General features: G+C 47.5%; 1 protein-coding gene across 4 annotated transcripts in view; it reads left to right on the plus strand.

Annotated features, from left to right (window-relative positions):
- Positions 1-13,838, plus strand: part of UGT8 (UDP glycosyltransferase 8) — a 77,838-nt gene extending 64,000 nt beyond the window's left edge. For all 4 annotated transcript variants that reach the window (XM_055142935.1, XM_055142938.1, XM_055142937.1 and 1 more), the window contains exons 3-6: positions 5,559-5,701; positions 6,926-7,002; positions 10,860-11,079; positions 11,517-13,838. In XM_055142935.1, coding sequence (XP_054998910.1) covers positions 5,559-5,701; positions 6,926-7,002; positions 10,860-11,079; positions 11,517-11,880 — 804 coding nt within the window. In that variant the 3' untranslated portion in view covers positions 11,881-13,838. The remainder of the gene's footprint in view (positions 1-5,558; positions 5,702-6,925; positions 7,003-10,859; positions 11,080-11,516) is intronic.
- The last annotated feature ends 3,234 nt before the right edge of the window (positions 13,839-17,072 follow it).

Consider the following 17,072-nt stretch of genomic DNA (forward strand, 5'->3'; position numbering starts at 1 on the left):
GAGCTTGATTTTGTTTCAAAAAGTGGCCTCTTCATAAATATAGATCATGAGATCATGTTGCTTATGAGGGCAATTGTTTCCTCTCTCACTCAGCTTTTCCTTTTTGTCTTCCAGTCAAGTTTTCTTCATCCAAGCCTTATGTATTTTGTTAGGTTTACTTGACTTTGTGGTATTTGTTGATATTACACAGGAGGCTTTTGTTTTTGAGTTCATATTTAAATTCATATTTGAATGGAGCAGGGGAATTCTACCTCACTTTTTTTTTTTAGAGTGTTAACTTGGGGGGATGGGGATCTTTAAAAGTCATTATTATGAGATTTTAAAATAGAGACGTATGCTGAATTTGTATGTAGAATTGTTGGGATCTTCAATTCCAGAAGATACTGCATAGGAATATAGAGATAGCAGCTCATACCCCAGACTTCTCGGTGCTTTGGAGATCTAGGTATGCTTTTTCAAAAGTTCCGGTTCCAGATTTCACCACACAATTTAGCAAATTCAGGACCCCTTCAGCCGCTGGTTCTTGTGACTCTTCCTACCAGCCTGAATATCACGGTGTCAGTCAATCCCCAGACTAACCTGTCTGCGTTGCATAAACATCCATCAGTCGGACTGGAAAGGAAGTACAGGGGTTTGATGCAGATAACCCCTGTTTGATCCCTGACACCACATTTGGTTCCTGGACCATATCAGGAGTGATCCCTGAGCACTGAGCCAGGAGTTGCCCCGGAGCACCTTTGAGAAAAGAACTTCAACGGATCACATCAAATGTTTTGAGAATTTAGGGTAATGATGGGAGACCAGGAGGGAGGGGGTGTGTTCAGAAGCAGCCAGTTTCCAAGGCAACCACATGCTTCCTCTTCCTCCCCCAGCCCAGGGGAGACCCGTTTGGCTCTGCCCTGGCGCCTTGGCGAGAGATTGTCAGCCTCGCTTTTCCGAGTCAAGCGTTCTGTTCTGAAATTAGTGAATCCTTTCCCCGAAAGAGCCCATAATCAATAATAATTTTCTCTACTCCCCTCTATGTCAATGAGAGTCATATACTTAAATATAGTCTTGTTATGGTTAATGTCTGCAGTTGGTCAAACTCTGGAAACTTAGGTTTATGGATTCCATTTGTATCTGGTAGCACGGAGGAAAAGTGAAGAAGTAATTTGTTGCCCTGAATCCAGTGAAACACAAAGACCTTTTTCAGTCCTTGGGAAACAAAATTTAAATCATGTTATTACCATAAAGCTTAGTATTGCTGAAACTAAACTTCTTGTAAATGGCATTGACCCAGGAGTTTTATCTTTAGGGAATCAGCTGGTAGGTGATAAATGATCGGAGGACAGACCCTAGGGATAAAACCTCCTCTGTATTCACATCATCCGAGGAGCAAGCATTCACATATATTTCAAACCATGCCTGACTTAGGAGCGTACATGAAATTAAAATGTTTCATCAGTTTGCTCTTGTTTCTTCCTTTGAACCCTCCAAAGAGCATCGATTAAGATCTCAGCGCCAGTGACAGCCTTGGTAAATGTAGCAGGTGAGGGTAGAAAGGCGTCATGTGAGGTTCTGGGGATCCCTTGGCTGCACCCGGCTGTGCTCCGAGGCAGACCAGGCGGTTCCCGGAGTGGAAGCCCGCCAGGCACGTGCGAGATGAGGTGAGCTATCTCCTATATATATATATATATATATATATATATATATATATATATATATATATATAATTTATCTATATTTACAGTATGAGCGCCTGACACAGGTGTCCTTCATGTTATTCATTGGCCCTGTTTGAGAAAGCCTTGACTGGACCGTGCTGCCCAGTGCCCAGCCCTTGGTGCTCCTTCGGCCTGGGCTGTGTGGCAGCTGTCCCCCCGTCTCAGCCGGGCGCAGTCTCAGGTGGAGACACAGACAGCGGGCAGTGTGTTTGCTTCCTTGGCATTCCAATTCCGTCTCCCCCAGAGTGCTGCGATCTGTGTTCGTCCCGGAAGCCGAGTCTCCGTGTGCCGTGTAAAGATTTGTTCCCAAAGATGCTTCACCAGGGGCCAGAGCCACGGTGCAGTGGGGAGGGTGTTTGCCTTGCCCGTGACTGAGCCGGGTTCCATCCCTGGCATCCCATAGGGTCCCCCAAGCACCGCCAGGAATGATGCCTGAGTGCAGAGCCAGGAGTAATCCTTGAGCATCACTGGGGGTGTGACCCCCCCCCCCCGCCCAAATAATGCCAAGGAAAGAAAAAAAAAAGATGCCTCACCAAAAAAGGCAAGCTGGTGCGAGGTGAATAAACTCAAGCATGCAGCATGGCTGCACTGCTTTCCCGTGCGGTGCGAGCCCAGCCGGGGGAGGGCTGGGTTCGCAGCATCGTTCCTGCAGTACCTGTCCTTCATAGTCCGAAATCTGCCAAGTCTAAGGGCCTGAGAATTAGCACTTCCTCCGCCGGGAGGGAGGTCACGGGGGCCTCACGCAGACTTTCAGAAGCCCTGGGAGCCTCTCCGGAGGGCTTGGAGGATTTCTGTTTGGTGGGAATTAGAGAAACGCCGAGAGAAATGCTCCGATTCATTAGCTCCGTGGATCCTTAGAGCTGTTGGCAAGTTCCTTGTCCCTCCGTTGTCCCTCAGTCGTGGGACTCTTCGGAAATGTAAATGTCCACGCTTAGGCCAGCTCCAATGAGCACACGCCTGAAATCAGGGAGGCAGCAGTGAAAACGGTTATTTTTTGTCATGTGTGCAGTCCCTGGTGTTTCTTGCATCTCTGTGCAGATTTCTCTGGGGCCATGTTAGAAATACCACTTTCAGGGGCTGGAGTGGTAGTTCAGCAGGTAAGACTGTTTCCCTGCAGGTGGCTGATCTGGGTTCGATCCCGGCATCCCTGATGGTCCCCCAAGCAGAAATGTTGCTGGGTGCAGAACCAGGAGTAACCCTTCCATATCACTGGGTGTGTCCTGCCCAAAAATCCCCCCAATTTTAAAAAAATTTATTTTATATATATTTTCAGCTTTTTTTTCACTTCTGACATTCTTGATGGTTTGCTGTGGATTTTTCTGTTCCTACTGATTGTAACTAATTAAAAACCTGTCGGAATTAATGTAGTCATATTTTAAACAAAATTGGGTATTTAAAAGGAAATCGCGTAGCTCCTTCTTTATGTCCTAATTGTTTATTTTTTAATTTTTTTAATTTTTTGGCTTTTTGGGTCACACCCGGCGATGCACAGGGGTTACTCCTGCCTCTGCACTCAGGAATTACCCCTGGTAGTGCTCAGGGGACCATATGGGATGCTGGGAATAGAACCCGGGTCGGCCGCATGCAAGGCAAACGCCCTCCCCGCTGTGCTATCCCTCCAGTCCCCTGTCCTGATTGCTTAAGCAATTGCTTAACATTATGTAAAGCTCTAAAAACATTTGGTTGGCCCCTTCAGAGAGTGTCTCTGTGGCTGGGACCACTCGCGGCCAGAGGGGGCCTGACCCTCCAGGTGTCGGGACAGTGAAGCTCGGGTGTGGCGGTGCCCAGGCCCCCAGCTCTCCTGGGCAGTGCTCAGGGCTCCGGAGCCGCGCGTGGGGCGTGGGGTGGCCTGTTGGCGCCGGGATTGACCTCAGGCCCTCCAGCAGGCGGAGTCTCTGTTTCCTCACCCCTGTGGGTGACTGGCTTCACAGACCCCTCGTCCCCCTCCCGGGGTGTTGCAGAGAGCCTGGCCCCACCCGTGTCCCCCTGTGCCTCTCGGCCGTTTCCTCTCTGTCCGCTGCTGTCGTAGCAACACGCCGTGAGCCTCGGTGGGCGTTGACCTGAGTGTCTTGGGCTTGCAGGGGTAGAGACTGGGAGTGGGGTTGTTCCGAAACAGGGTAGTTCGCCTTTGTGTTGGGGCTCAGGGCTTACTCCTGGCCGCTTTTGGCCCGGGGTCTTTGGTCGGGATCAAAGTGGGAGCGGCTGTGCCAGGCAGGTGACTTCACCCAGTTTATATCTCCAGTCCTGTTTTACATTTTAATTTTATTTTACATTTTGGCTTTCTGGGTCCCCCCCGGCGATGCTCAGGGTTGACTCCTGGCTCTGCACTCAGGAATTACTCCTGGCGGTGCTTGGGGGACCATATGGGATGGCGGGGATTGAACACAGGTTGGCCACTTGCAAGGCAAATGCCCTCCCCGCTGTATTCTCGTTCTGGTCCCTGTTTTTATTTATTTATTTATTTATTTATTTATTTTTGCTTTTTTGGGTCACACCTGGCGATGCACAGGGGTTACTCCTGGCTCTGCACTCAGGAATTACACCTGGCAGTGCTCAGGGGACCATATGGGATACTGGGAATCGAACCCGGGTCGGCCGCATGCAAGGCAAACGCCCTACCCGCTGTACTATTGCTCCAGCCCCTGTTTTTAATTTTTAATGGTGTCTCTGAACTGCTTCCCATGAGTCTGAACCTGTTTATGTCCCCACTTGTGGTGACTTGAGCATTCCTTCTTTGTTAAAAAATCTTTTTATTTTATTTTGTAGGACTAGAGCGATACACAGCGGGTAGGGCGTTTACCTTGCACGCGGCTGACCCAGGTTTGATTCCTCTGTCCCTCTCGGAGAGCCCGGCAAGCTATCAGAGAGTATCCCACCCGCATGGCAGAGCCTGGCAAGCTACCTGTGGCATATTCGATATGCCAAAAACAGTAACAACAAGTCTCACAATGGAGACCTTACTGGTGCCTGCTCGAGTAAATCGATGAGCAATGGGATGACAGTGCTATTTTATTTTATAAAGTAGTTCACAATATTTGATTACATTTAATGTTCAAATGCCAATTCTATCACCATGACACCTTCCCACCACCATATTTCGGATGTTTCCATCACGAACCCGAACCCCTGCCCCAAAGCAGAACCGAAATAATTTCTTTTGTGTTGTTTGTTATGAAAAACCACTGAAAATGCTACCAAAATGTATCCTTAGAGGAAAAAATGTGAATATTGTAGTTTTTCACCAGGGGTCATTAAGCCCTTCTATAAGAGATCACTAACATGTTGTTAGAGGTTGAGCCTTGTGTGCTTTTAAATATATACGCATATGTGTGTGTGTGTGTGTGTGTGTGTGTGTAAAAAAAAATAGATTTTCCCTCTAAGATTGGTTGCCTCCTACTTTGACCCCCATCAGTGTGGTGCGGTGCTCTTGGAGTCGGGTAGGGTGTGTGGTATGAAGTGTCCAGGAATAGGTTCACTAATAGGCTCGGCCCGAGTGTGTGGAGAGTGGACATGAGCAGGCCGGCGGTTGAGTTCTGGAGGTTTCCAGCTGCCAGGGCGGGGTCCCTTGAGGTGGGGAGGGCCTCACCCACCCACTCCAGGGCACTCGGGCATCCCCCCTTCTTTCTGTGCCAGCAAACCCCGGTTGTTTCTGGCTCTGCGGTAGAGACATTCTCCCCCTATGAGGGGGCACCTCCTTGTGACTCGGCAATGGTGAACATTTTCTTAACGCCAGTTGGCTGTGTCTTCTGGGGCGAAGTGTCTGTTTTGCTTCTTCTGCCTGGTTCTTGATGGATGGTGGGTTTGGGGAGTGTTCTCTAGGATGTGGATATTCCTGACTGCTCTGTTGATTCGCAGGATCTCGAAAGGTGGGTCAATGGTGCTAACGAACACGGCTTCGTCCTGGTGTCCTTCGGAGCTGGAGTCAAGTATCTGTCAGAAGACATCGCTGTCAAACTGGCGGGCGCGCTGGGGAGGTTGCCCCAGAAAGTGATCTGGAGGTAAGGCAATGAGAGAGCTCGTTTCTACGCTGCTCATTTTCGGGGTCCCTTGGCTCAACCTGCAGGTCTTGGTAAAGCCTGTTGGGGTTCTCATAAGATTGCCAGGGAACCCCGACTTTTTCTATTGGTATTGAAGTCTAGGGACTCAGTTATGAGATTCTGTAAAGGATAAAGAGACTTGTAATCGTAATGTCTACATTATATGAAGAAGGTACCGTGCAGAATGACTTTGTCCATGTCCAAAATATTAGATTTCCCTCATTCACTCACAGCTATCATCCTTATGAAACAATTTTTGTTGTGATTTCGTGCATTTCTATATTCTCTCTATCTATTATTTTATTTTGCGTCTACACCTAAGGGTGCTCAGGGTTCACTTTTGGCTCTCTCGGCTCAGGGATCACCCCTGGAATTGCTAAGGGGTACCAAGGATCAAGCTTGGGCCAGCCATGTGCAAGACAAATCGCCTGACCCCCTATATCCTCTCTCGGGCCCCTCTACGTGCTCCTTAGGTCAATTTGGGAAGAAATAGAAATTCATGGATGGGATGTAAACTATTCCCCATACCCTTTTAGAGTCTGTATCTACTTTATAGATGCTATTGCTTTACCCAACAGACCAGGACTTTAAAAACAGAGTGACTGGCTGGGTAACTCTGCGTCCTTCAGAGTTCTTAGCCCGATGTGTGACAACAAACCCAAGCATTTTATTTAGTGTTTATTTATTTAACACGGGGCCACCACTGTAGGGTGCTAGGGACAGGGCAGAGAACCATCTCTCTACCATTCCTGCCTTAATTAGAGGAAACCATCTCTCGAGGCCCCGAGTAATGGGTGTTTTGCCTTGATAACAATCATGTGAAAAAAAAAATCTTCGCTTCTCCTGGATGGGCTGTGGAAACAGATTCCCAGTTTATTTCTGTCATTCTGTGTATGTCAAAGACTTGTGACTAGTTCTCTGCAGATACCGGTCTTACTGGTTTTTCCCTATTCGTTTTTGCTCCCGGAACACCCAGTTATACCTTATTTCAGACCTTTTGGAAAGTCAATTCAGATTCCTGCTCCCTTAAGCACCTTTAGGATATTCCCTTTCAAAGCTCAAGACAGGAAGTAGCTGAATAAGATCCTGGACCCCACACAGCTTTGATTTCTGGGGCTGAGTAGAGAAGAGCCCTTTGGGGTGCCTTGAGTAAAGTCTGAAGTTTCACGGTTCCGTTTATTATAGGTACTCTGGAACCAAACCAAAGAATCTAGGAAACAACACGAAGCTCATTGAATGGCTACCGCAAAACGACCTGCTGGGTGAGTGTGTGGGCCGGGCCGGGGGTGCTGAGTGCTCTGGGGTTTTCATTGGACCGTTTATGAGTCGCTGCTACGTGTGAAGTTTATGAGACAGTCATTACGCTGTGTAGATGCCAGATGAATGAGTGTTGGAAAATAATTTGTAAACTTTAATAGTGGAGCCAAAAATTAAAAAAAAAGTCTTAGGCCAGTCACTGACTTCAGTTTTCTGGAAAACATGTTTAATAAGCCATGTCCATTAGCTGTGAGCAGGTTCTGCCTATTTAGGCTAATCAGGTCCAAGCGTGAGATTCAAATGTAACCTTGTGATGAAATTTTTATTATGTCTGTGTCTGAGCACCCAGGCAAAGGCAAAGGTACTCGTTTATTTGAAATCAGAGAAAAGCAAAAGCCAAGGAAATAGCCATCGTATTTTAACTATATTTGAAGTTCCTCTTAAGTCATTAGGGAATTTGTGAAAGATTTGTGCCTTTTCATCATACATTTCTTAATCCTGATCCTCAAATTAACAGTCACTGCATGTGTTACATATATGTTAAGTGTATTTGAATCTAAATAATTTAATTTTATATTCAGGTGGTAAAATGTGCATTGTTTCACTCATTAAATTTCTGCAGAAACAATGTCATACTATCCTTTAAAGTATAATTTATAAAGAGAATTATAATTAATATTGGCATTGGCCATGTGGACTATCATTTGTTCAATAATACTAAAATCTGGGGAACCGGAGTCATAGTTCAGTGGGCAGGGTGCTTGCGTTGCATGTGGCTGGTCTGGATTCAGTCCCTGGCACCCCCATGTGGTCCCTGAGCACCGCCTAGAGCCAGGACTGAGCTCTGCATAGTGCCATGGTTGGTCCCCAAACAGACACGCAATAAATAAATAAACACACAGCAACAAAACACGAAAATCTGATTATGTAAATGTGGTTTTAAAGTTTGAATTACATTCCCCAAAGTAGGCTTTCTAAAACTATTTCAGACCCTAAAATGACCCTCTGAAAACTTGAAAATTGAATTTTGTAACTAAAAGCAGTAAGGAACTATTTCATATATATATATATATATATATATATATATATGCGCGCGCGCGTGGTTGTGTGTGTGTGTGTGTGTGTGTGTGTGTGTGTGTGTATAACATTCTTTTTTTGTTTTGTTTTGGGCCACACTTGGAGGTGCTCAGGGATCATTCCTGGCAATGCCAAGGGATCACACGGGATGCTGGGGATTGAACCCTGGTCAGCTGCGTGCAAGGAGGGCTCCCCCCCCACCCCGTCCATCCCCCTGATCCCGTTACATTCCTTTTCCTCTGGCTCACTGTGACTATTCTTTACATGGCAAACAGAGTCAAAGAAACATACATTTCTTGATGCCTGCACTTTCCTCCTTGTCACGTTTCTGCTCTCCGCAGAAGCACTGCACATGCCAGTTGGGTTTCTTAACTCTCCCTGCCTTGGCGTGTGCCTGGCAGGTGTCTGGGACCACGAGAGCAGGCTGCTGGCTCCCAGCCGGGCCCCAAGGCCTCTTCAGGCGTGGCTGCCTGGGGCTCCTCACTCCTGGCTGCCCTGCTGGGTCAACCTCAGGGTCAGGGTCCCGCTGAGCTCTGCCCGGCCTCCCTCGGTCTCTCACTCTGGCTCCAAGGCCCCTGTGGGATGACAAGAAAGAGCCAAGCTAGTGTCATTCCATCCCTTCCTGCCCATTTACCCCCCGCGCCCACCGGCTGCGTCTTCCACCCCAGTTGGGCTTGAGGGGCAGGTTTTGTTCAGATTCCTGATTTGAGCTGAGAGCAAAGCAAGATGTGCGGGCTGGGCTGAGCTCTTCGTTGGCCGCTGAGCTGGGTGAGGGAGTGAGTGTTGCTGGGGCGGGGGGGGGCGGCTGGGGGAGAGGCTGCCCGTCTGTACCACGCGCTGTGGGCACTGTGTGTGTCAGACTTGTCACTGGTCCTCCGAGGCCAGACGCTGTGTTTCTGGTGTAGGACATCTCTTTGTCCCAGACGCAGGCAAGCCTTACTAGCCCCCGCATCAGGCCGAGGCTGCTCCGGGGACCTGAGTTTTGCGGTGCCTCAATGATCTTTTTTTTGGCTTAAATTGACTTTTCTCTGGGGCTGGAGCGATAGCACAGCAGGTAGGGCGTTTGCCTTGCACGCGGCCGACCTGGGTTCGATTCCCAGCATCCCATAGGGTCCCCCGAGCACCGCCAGGAGTGATTCCTGAGTGCAGAGCCAGGAGTAACCCCTGTGCATCGCTGGGTGTGACCCAAAACCAAAAACAAGCAAACAAAATAGACTTTTCCACGACAGCTGGATGCTGTGCTTTCCCTTCACACCTCCTTCTCAGAGTGTTTCCCGTCTTCTTCTCGCCTCCCTACACTGTAAAATTGGACCCTGTGTGTGATGCAGAGAAGCTGTTAGGAGGGAAATACTACAGATGACTACAGTTCCTTGGATAAACATCTTTTTTGTTGTGTTTTTGGGTCCTACTCGGAAATACTCGGGGGTTACTCCTGGCTCTGCACTCAGGAGTTACTCCTGGTGGTGCTCGAGGGACCAGATGGGATTCCAGGGATCCAACCCAGGCTGACCGTGTGCCTGGCAAGTGACCTCTCTGCTGTGCTAGGAAGCTCCAGTGCTCCAGCCCAGGGATAAGCATCTTAAGTCCTCATGGAATCCTGGAACACGGCTCCTTGTCTGTACATATGATTTTACAAAGGAGCGTTTGTCTTTTGTTGGCGTGGGAGCTGTGGCACACGTCACCTATGGGTGCTTTGGAGCTACTACGCCCAGCTCTGTGCCCAGGGGCCCGTGTGCTGCTGGGGGGTTGAGCTGGGGTGGGTTGTCTGCAAGGCAAGCGCCTTCACCCTGGTTTTCTCTCTCTGACCCCTGAGTGTTTGACTTTAAAACTAGACAAGTGCCTGAGAGCGGGCACCTGACTGTAGTAGGGTTGGTTGTACTGTATTATTTTGGGGTCTTGCCTCTACTGACTGTCTGGACATTACTGGTCACTTAAATAGACAATGTCAGTCGGTGGACACTTGTGTCAGGGAGAAAATTGGAATTTTTCTCCTTACATTTGAGCAGCTTAACTATGGCTTTTCATTGATATCTACAAATCGGATGCTGCGTCTGTAACAAGCAGTTTAATCGGTAGAGAACAGGAGAGATTCTGTCTCTGAATGTCTAGGAAGTCGGGAGTTGTTGGGTCTCACCTGGCAGTGCTCAGGGGCTACTTCCCGGCTCTGTGCTTGGGGGTCTCTCCCCACGTGGCACCAGGACGCGACCTGTGTTGGCCACATGCAATGCCCCTTTACCCCTGTACCATCTCCCCAGCCTTCTGCTAGTTACTTGTTTTGTGGCTGCTGTCATTGTTTTTATTTGGGGGGGGGGTGCACGAGGTAGTCACTCCTGGCTCTGTGCTCACGTGTGACTCCAGTGGTGCTTGGGGGATCTTAAGCAGAGCCAGGAATTATAGATCAGGGTTGCCAGGATGCAAGGTAAGTTCCTTATCCCCTGTTATCTCACTGGTCCTGTATTGATTGATTGATTGATTGATTGATTGATTGATTGATTTATATTGTTTTGCTTTTTCGGTTACACCCGGCGATGCACAGGGGTCACTCCTGACTCATGCACTCAGGAACTATTCCTGGTGGTGCTTGGGGAATCCCATGGGATGCTGGGAATCAAACACGGGTCAGCCACGTGCAAGGCAAATGCCCTACCTGCTGTGCTGTTGCTCCAGCCTCTCCTGTATTTATTTTTCAAGAAATTCCTGGAACAATCTCTTAGAGTCATGTATATTTTGTAAAAAAAATAAAAATATTTTGTAAACGCTCTCATTTTTTCCCAATGTTCTTTAGGGCACTCAAATATTAGGGCCTTCCTGAGCCACGGGGGTCTGAACAGTATCTTTGAAACCATGTACCATGGTGTGCCCGTGGTGGGCATCCCGCTCTTCGGAGACCACTATGACACCATGACGCGGGTGCAGGCCAAGGGCATGGGGATCTTGCTGGAGTGGAAAACCGTCACCGAGGGTGAGCTCTACGAAGCGCTGGTGAATGTCATCAACAACCCCAGGTGAGGCTCCGGTTCACGTCAGAGCAGAGGGGAGACACACACCCACGCACAGTGTGTGCAGGCCAGGAGTACAGCAATTACGGACATGCTCTTGGCATCCCTGGGTATCAAAACTGGGCTGTGTTTTCTCTAAGATGGACATGCTTTGTTTTTCTTCTTTGGAGATACACTTGGCCATGCTCAGGCCTTATTCCTGGCTCTGCACTCAGGAATCACTACTGGCAGGCCTCAGGGGACCCTCTGGGGTGCCGGCAGATTGGATCTGTGTCGAACGTGTGCAAGGCAAGTCCTCTGCCGGTCTCTTTATGACATATGCAAGGCGTGTTTTCTCGCCAAGTCACATCCCTGACCCCTCTCCCCGTTTCTAAATCAAGAGCGTCCGAGCACAGACCCTGCGTCTATATGATCCTTCTGTATTTTTCCCCTCCACTCTCTAGCTACCGTCAGAGAGCCCAGAAGCTGTCCGAAATCCACAAGGACCAGCCCGGTCATCCGGTCAACCGCACCGTCTACTGGATCGATTACATCCTCCGCCATGACGGGGCCCGTCACTTACGTGCCGCTGTCCATCAGATTTCTTTCTGTCAGTATTTTTTACTGGACATTGCCTTGGTGCTTTTGCTGGGTGCTGCTTTGTTCTATTTCCTCTTGTCCTGGGTGACAAAACGCATCTTCAGGAAAGTCAAGAGTCTGTGGTCGGGTAAGAGGCAAAGCACCGTTAATGGACATTACCATAATGGGATCCTCAATGGCAAGTACAAAAGAAATGGCCACATTAAACATGAGAAGAAGGTGAAATGAGAGCAGCCTCCCCAGGGAGTCACACACCTGTTCAGCCACTGAAGTTTTGTCGCTCTAATTTAGTCTAACAACTACTAAAAGTCAGATGTCAGTAAATCATTCTAACACTCCCTCCTAAGACCGCACTCATGAAATTCTGTGGAATTAAGATGGCCGTACAAAGCACAAATCTAAACACACGCAAACCTGCATTTTATTTGAATATCGATGCAGAAAGTTTGGGCACTGAACCTTTTAGAAGCCTTAATTATTTAAATTGATTAAGTGACCATGTCAGACCGTAGTTTGAGCTCTTGCTATATGTGTGTCCCAGATAAGGAATGATTTCTCGTTAAAGAGTGTCTGAGTGCATGTGTGAATGTGAGTGTGAATGTTTATATGTGTGTGTGTGTGTGTGTGTGTGTGTGTGTGTCTTTCCTAACTACTTTTAGCTGGCTGCTTTGTTCATTTGTTGGAGGCACAGCCCGTTCAAGAATGACTGAGAGGAAGCTAGTTAGACTCCCGTGCCCAACTGTATCTCTTCTAGAATTTAATCTGTGTGAACTCAGAACATTTCCCACACCCTTCCTTCAAAGCTGAATGCAGAGGAGGAAAATGAAAGAATGAGCGGCACCTGCTTTGTTTTGCTCCTTTTTTTTTAAATTTTAAATTTCTGTGTCTTTTCCGTTTCTTATAGACTGGATTCTTGGGGGGAGGAATTAAGGCAGTGTAATTAAGGCAACGTATGAAGTGGTCGTCACTGTCACATTTAACTTATGTCTCCTGCCCCCCATTAGTATTTACCTCTGGAAGAATTTCGCAGTGTCGTCTATTTTATTTTCCTGAGTCACATTATGTTAAATGCATAATTGAACTTTCCTTCAAAATACTGATGATGAGTGCTGAATTGGCATTTTTAAACTGGGCCCGTACCCAAAAACAATTTTTCTCTTAGTAGCCATTTGGTTAGCATTCCTATGCCGTCATTTTCAAGTACGTTACTTCTTCCAAAGTTAGAAAAAAGCTCATCTTCCTCCCTTTATGTTCTCTGGGTCACACTAATCTGTGTTACAGAGGTGCCAACTCGTAATTCTTTGGGACGGGTCCTTTGCTAGCCCCTGGTCTTCGAGGTTTGCGACCTCAGGAACCAGTCACACTCGCCACGCGCTACTAAAGCAACGCACAGGTGGCACGACTTGGGTGTGTGAACATGAGTTTCGGGGTCCCCTTCCCTTCTCCCCGCCCGCCTCCGCCCACTTCAGAAGCCTTTTCCAGCCTGGGACAGCAACCGTCTTCATCGGAGGAGGGCCAGGGTGCAAGTCACGGATGCAAAAGCAAAATCAGGGCCTCGACCGCACCGTTCCCGCGTTGGCAACCCCTGAGTTTATTCCACGTCATTCTGTTTACCGAGCATTTGCACTACACGGGCTGAGTGTGCGCTTTATTTATTTGTCCTCTGGAAATCCCATGTCTGACAGCAGAGCGTAGGAAACGGACACTTCCCTCATGGCATTCCCTAACCTGGGCAGAGTTGTGAAGATTCTAGAATGCTGTAAATCCTTCATCATACACCATGACGTGCATTTTTCAGGACACTCCCGCCAGGAGCCGCGCGCAGCCCTAGGTGCAATGTCACGCGTCGTTTTCCAATGTGCAGGGCTGGCAGCGTGCCGCTCTCTGAATACTTGAAGAAACGGTATTCCTCACAGAAGCCTCTCGGTTATACCTTTTCACAATCTTCTCGCGCCATTGCCGTTACAAGGGAAGCAAAAGCCACAGGCAATGAATGGTGGGAGGGTGACTGGACTTGGAGTGTATGGATGAACATGATTTTACTTTATTTTGGAATTGGATGACGTGAACTAGAGGCACTGACTGGATGATTAAGCCTGAGCTAATCTCCACTGTGATACAAACTTAAAACAATAAACGTGATTTCAAAATAGAGAAGTGTTGTTGGAATAAAGTTTTTACTCAGACTTTGTTTCCTGATGTATTCTGTATATGCTTTATAACGATGTTTCTGAGACAAGCCTCCCGACTTTTATACTTGTGTGTGTGAGTATGAACAGTGGACAGCCTGTGAGTATTCTTTTTTAATTGTTACTAAGCAAAGGGACTTGCCTTCAGAGTCCATCAGCGTGGTTCTTAAATAGCTGTTGCAGAATGAAGACTGTTAAGTGGAGGTATTTACTGATCATTGTTGGTTTGGGTTTTTTTTGGGGGGGGGTGTGGTTGTTGTTGTTTTATTCCCCTACTAAGCTTATTGTTAGCCAGTTCTGGTAAATCGAATGATTTTAAAATTTCCACACTTGGGCTAGATTCTCTAATAAAATTAAGTTTTCAAGAAGGCATTTATTCATTTGTTTTTACAAAAGGAACCACAGCAAACGTTTCCCATTGCTGCTTGTTATCACGTCAAGTACAGAGGACCCATTTTCCCTCTAAAATCCCAACATGGAACATCCTCCACCTGGAATTAGGGGCAGGAAGTGGGTTTTCAGGACCAGAAGGGGCTCCTGTTTGGGCTACAGCAAATGGTATGTGATGGATGCCACAGAGAGCTAGAGATCTCCTCTTGAGAACAGGCAGACTTTGACTTACAATTTGGGGGTCACCTCAGACAGCCAAGGAGTACATCACCCTATTTTTTCTGGTCTTTATCCAGTATAACAGTATCCCCAAGCCTAACCGCTTAAGTCTAAAAATTACTTCTGAATTCTATTATCCAGCCACATATTTGCAACCCCTCTTCCCCCATACACGCACACACACACACACACACACACACACACACACACACACACACTTTCCAGGCTGTCACCTGCAGCATCACTTCCCCAACAGGACTGCCATCTACCACATTCAATCCTTAGAGGATCCTAAATCCAAAAATCCTGTCCAAGGAACCTGATGTTCCCCCTGGCCCTGCTCTCTTCTAACAGGAGATCCAGGATTCAGTCACGGTGAAGCAAGACGGAGACCCCCTCCCGCCCCCTGACCCTCACCGCACCCTTCACCTCCCGCTCACGGTTTCTTCCAAGACGCCCGGCAGTTCCTGGATGGCGTCTAGACTCCACCAGGCTGGCACAGCACCTCACTCAGCTCTTCAAGGGAATCCGGCATAGGTGGTTGTTGCAAGCCGATGTCAAACGTGAAAGCATGTCGGGCTGTGACCATGTCTTATGGCCCTTGGCTGGGGTTCCACAGTCCCCTCCCTGCAGTGTACGGCAACTGGAGCCTCCAGGAGGAACTCCTGAGCATCGCTAGGCATGACCCCCCCGGCCCCCCAAAAGAAAGAAATATATGTGTGTGTGTATATATATATGTATATATGTGTGTGTATATATGTATATATATACGCAGGAGAAGTGCTGTGCGGAGCGGGGTTGGCATTCAGTATTCAGGATGTGTCTGGCATGTCGCAGACACCATGCCAGACCCCAGGGGAGTTTGCAGGGATAAGGGCGATCTCTCCTTCACCGAGCGCCTGTGCCAGCCGGAAACAGGGGACACACACATCATTTGAATCAAATGTGTTGAAAGCTGCAGCCGACAGAGGCAGAGGTCTCTGTAGGGATTCTCGGCGGGGTGCTGGGTTGCCCAGAGAACCCCATCCTTGCTCTCTGCTTGCTTTCCTGTTTGATAACACAGCGCCTCAAAAGCATCCCCAGGAACCCAAGTTTCTCTCTGCCTTGGGCTGGCCACACCAGCAGTGCTCAGGACTTCCTCCCGGCTCTGCTCAGGGATCACTGCTGGCAGGGCATAGGGGAGTATATGTGGTACCTGGGACCGAATCTGGGTCGGCCATACAAAAGGCAAGTGCCTTATCTGTGGTGCCATCTCTCTGGGCCAGAACTTAGTTTTCTTTTTGACGGAGATTCGCGTATTGAACCCAAGCTCTGGTTGTCTGAGCATCCATCCTGACATAGAAGGCAAAGTCTGTTGTTTCCTTGACCCTTGAATGCCTTGTTTGTATCATGCCAATTGCCTCATGGGTTCATCATACATACACACCACACGTGTACATTCACGCTGCACAAGCCACTATATTCAGTGTTTTAAACAGAGTGCGAGTTTGTGTGCATGTGTGTGTATAGTGCACAATGCATGTGTGTGAGTGTAGAACATTTAAAACAATTAGCCTGATGGCCAACACGGAAGGAGCACCCAAGTCCCCACTATAGGGCCTTGGTCCTGGGTTCATGGAACAGACGAACCGTGTTATCCTTTTGGGTTCTGAAAATTTTGTTTCAGGAAAGATGTTTTATTCAATCACCATTTATTGAATCTCCTTGTCCATCTGGAGATTGGAAGCCAGTGCAGACACTGGGATGTCAACTACTCACCAAATCACCAACTGTCACTAAAACTGAATGACTTCACTTTGAAAAAGTTGAAAATAAATGAGAGCACCAAAGATGACAACACAAGGTAATTCGGTCATTATTTATTTATTTATTTATTTATTTATTTTTTAATTTTTTTATTTTTGTGTGTGTGTGTGTGTGTTAGGGCCACATGAGGCAGTACTCAGGGCTTATTTCCACCCTGTGCTCAGGGATCACTCCTGACAGGGCTCAGGGGACCCTCTACAGTGCCAGAGATTGAACAGAAAGTCCACACTCCTTACCCCAGTGTCATCTACTCACACTCCAACACATTTATTTTTCACCCTAAGTTGACTAGTTTTAAAGTATAAGTCCATATCGGAGCATGCTTATTAAATAAATGGCTATCATGAAATGATTTGAAGTAGAAAACTTGAATCTTATATGTCAGCTTGAAAACTATACTTCTACAAATGAAAATTCTTCAAAACATGCCATTTTTTCTCATGTGGTTCTGATGTGTTGAGATGGTTAGCCAGCATTCCAAGCGTATATTTCATGCAAAAGTGCTAGTGCTGTTTTGACAGAGCAAACATTCCTGAAGAATGTTAGAAATGACTTAGAAATCTCATTCAGTTAAAATATTTATATTGTCAGCTTGCTGCACACTCTATGGAATATTACAACTTATCAATCACTTGGATATTTAGATTGCTGATGCTTTTAGTGTTAAAAATATGTAAACTAAAGGCACAGAGTATTATGCTATAGACAGTACAGGGATTAAGGCACTTGCCTTGCACATGGCCGATGCAGTTTCAATCTCTGGTACTGTATATATGCTAACTCAGTCCCCCGGAATGATTCCTGAGCACAGAGCCA

The sequence above is a fragment of the Sorex araneus genome, chromosome 6 (assembly GCF_027595985.1).
Source record: "Sorex araneus isolate mSorAra2 chromosome 6, mSorAra2.pri, whole genome shotgun sequence".
In the NCBI taxonomy this organism is placed as follows: domain Eukaryota; kingdom Metazoa; phylum Chordata; class Mammalia; order Eulipotyphla; family Soricidae; genus Sorex; species Sorex araneus.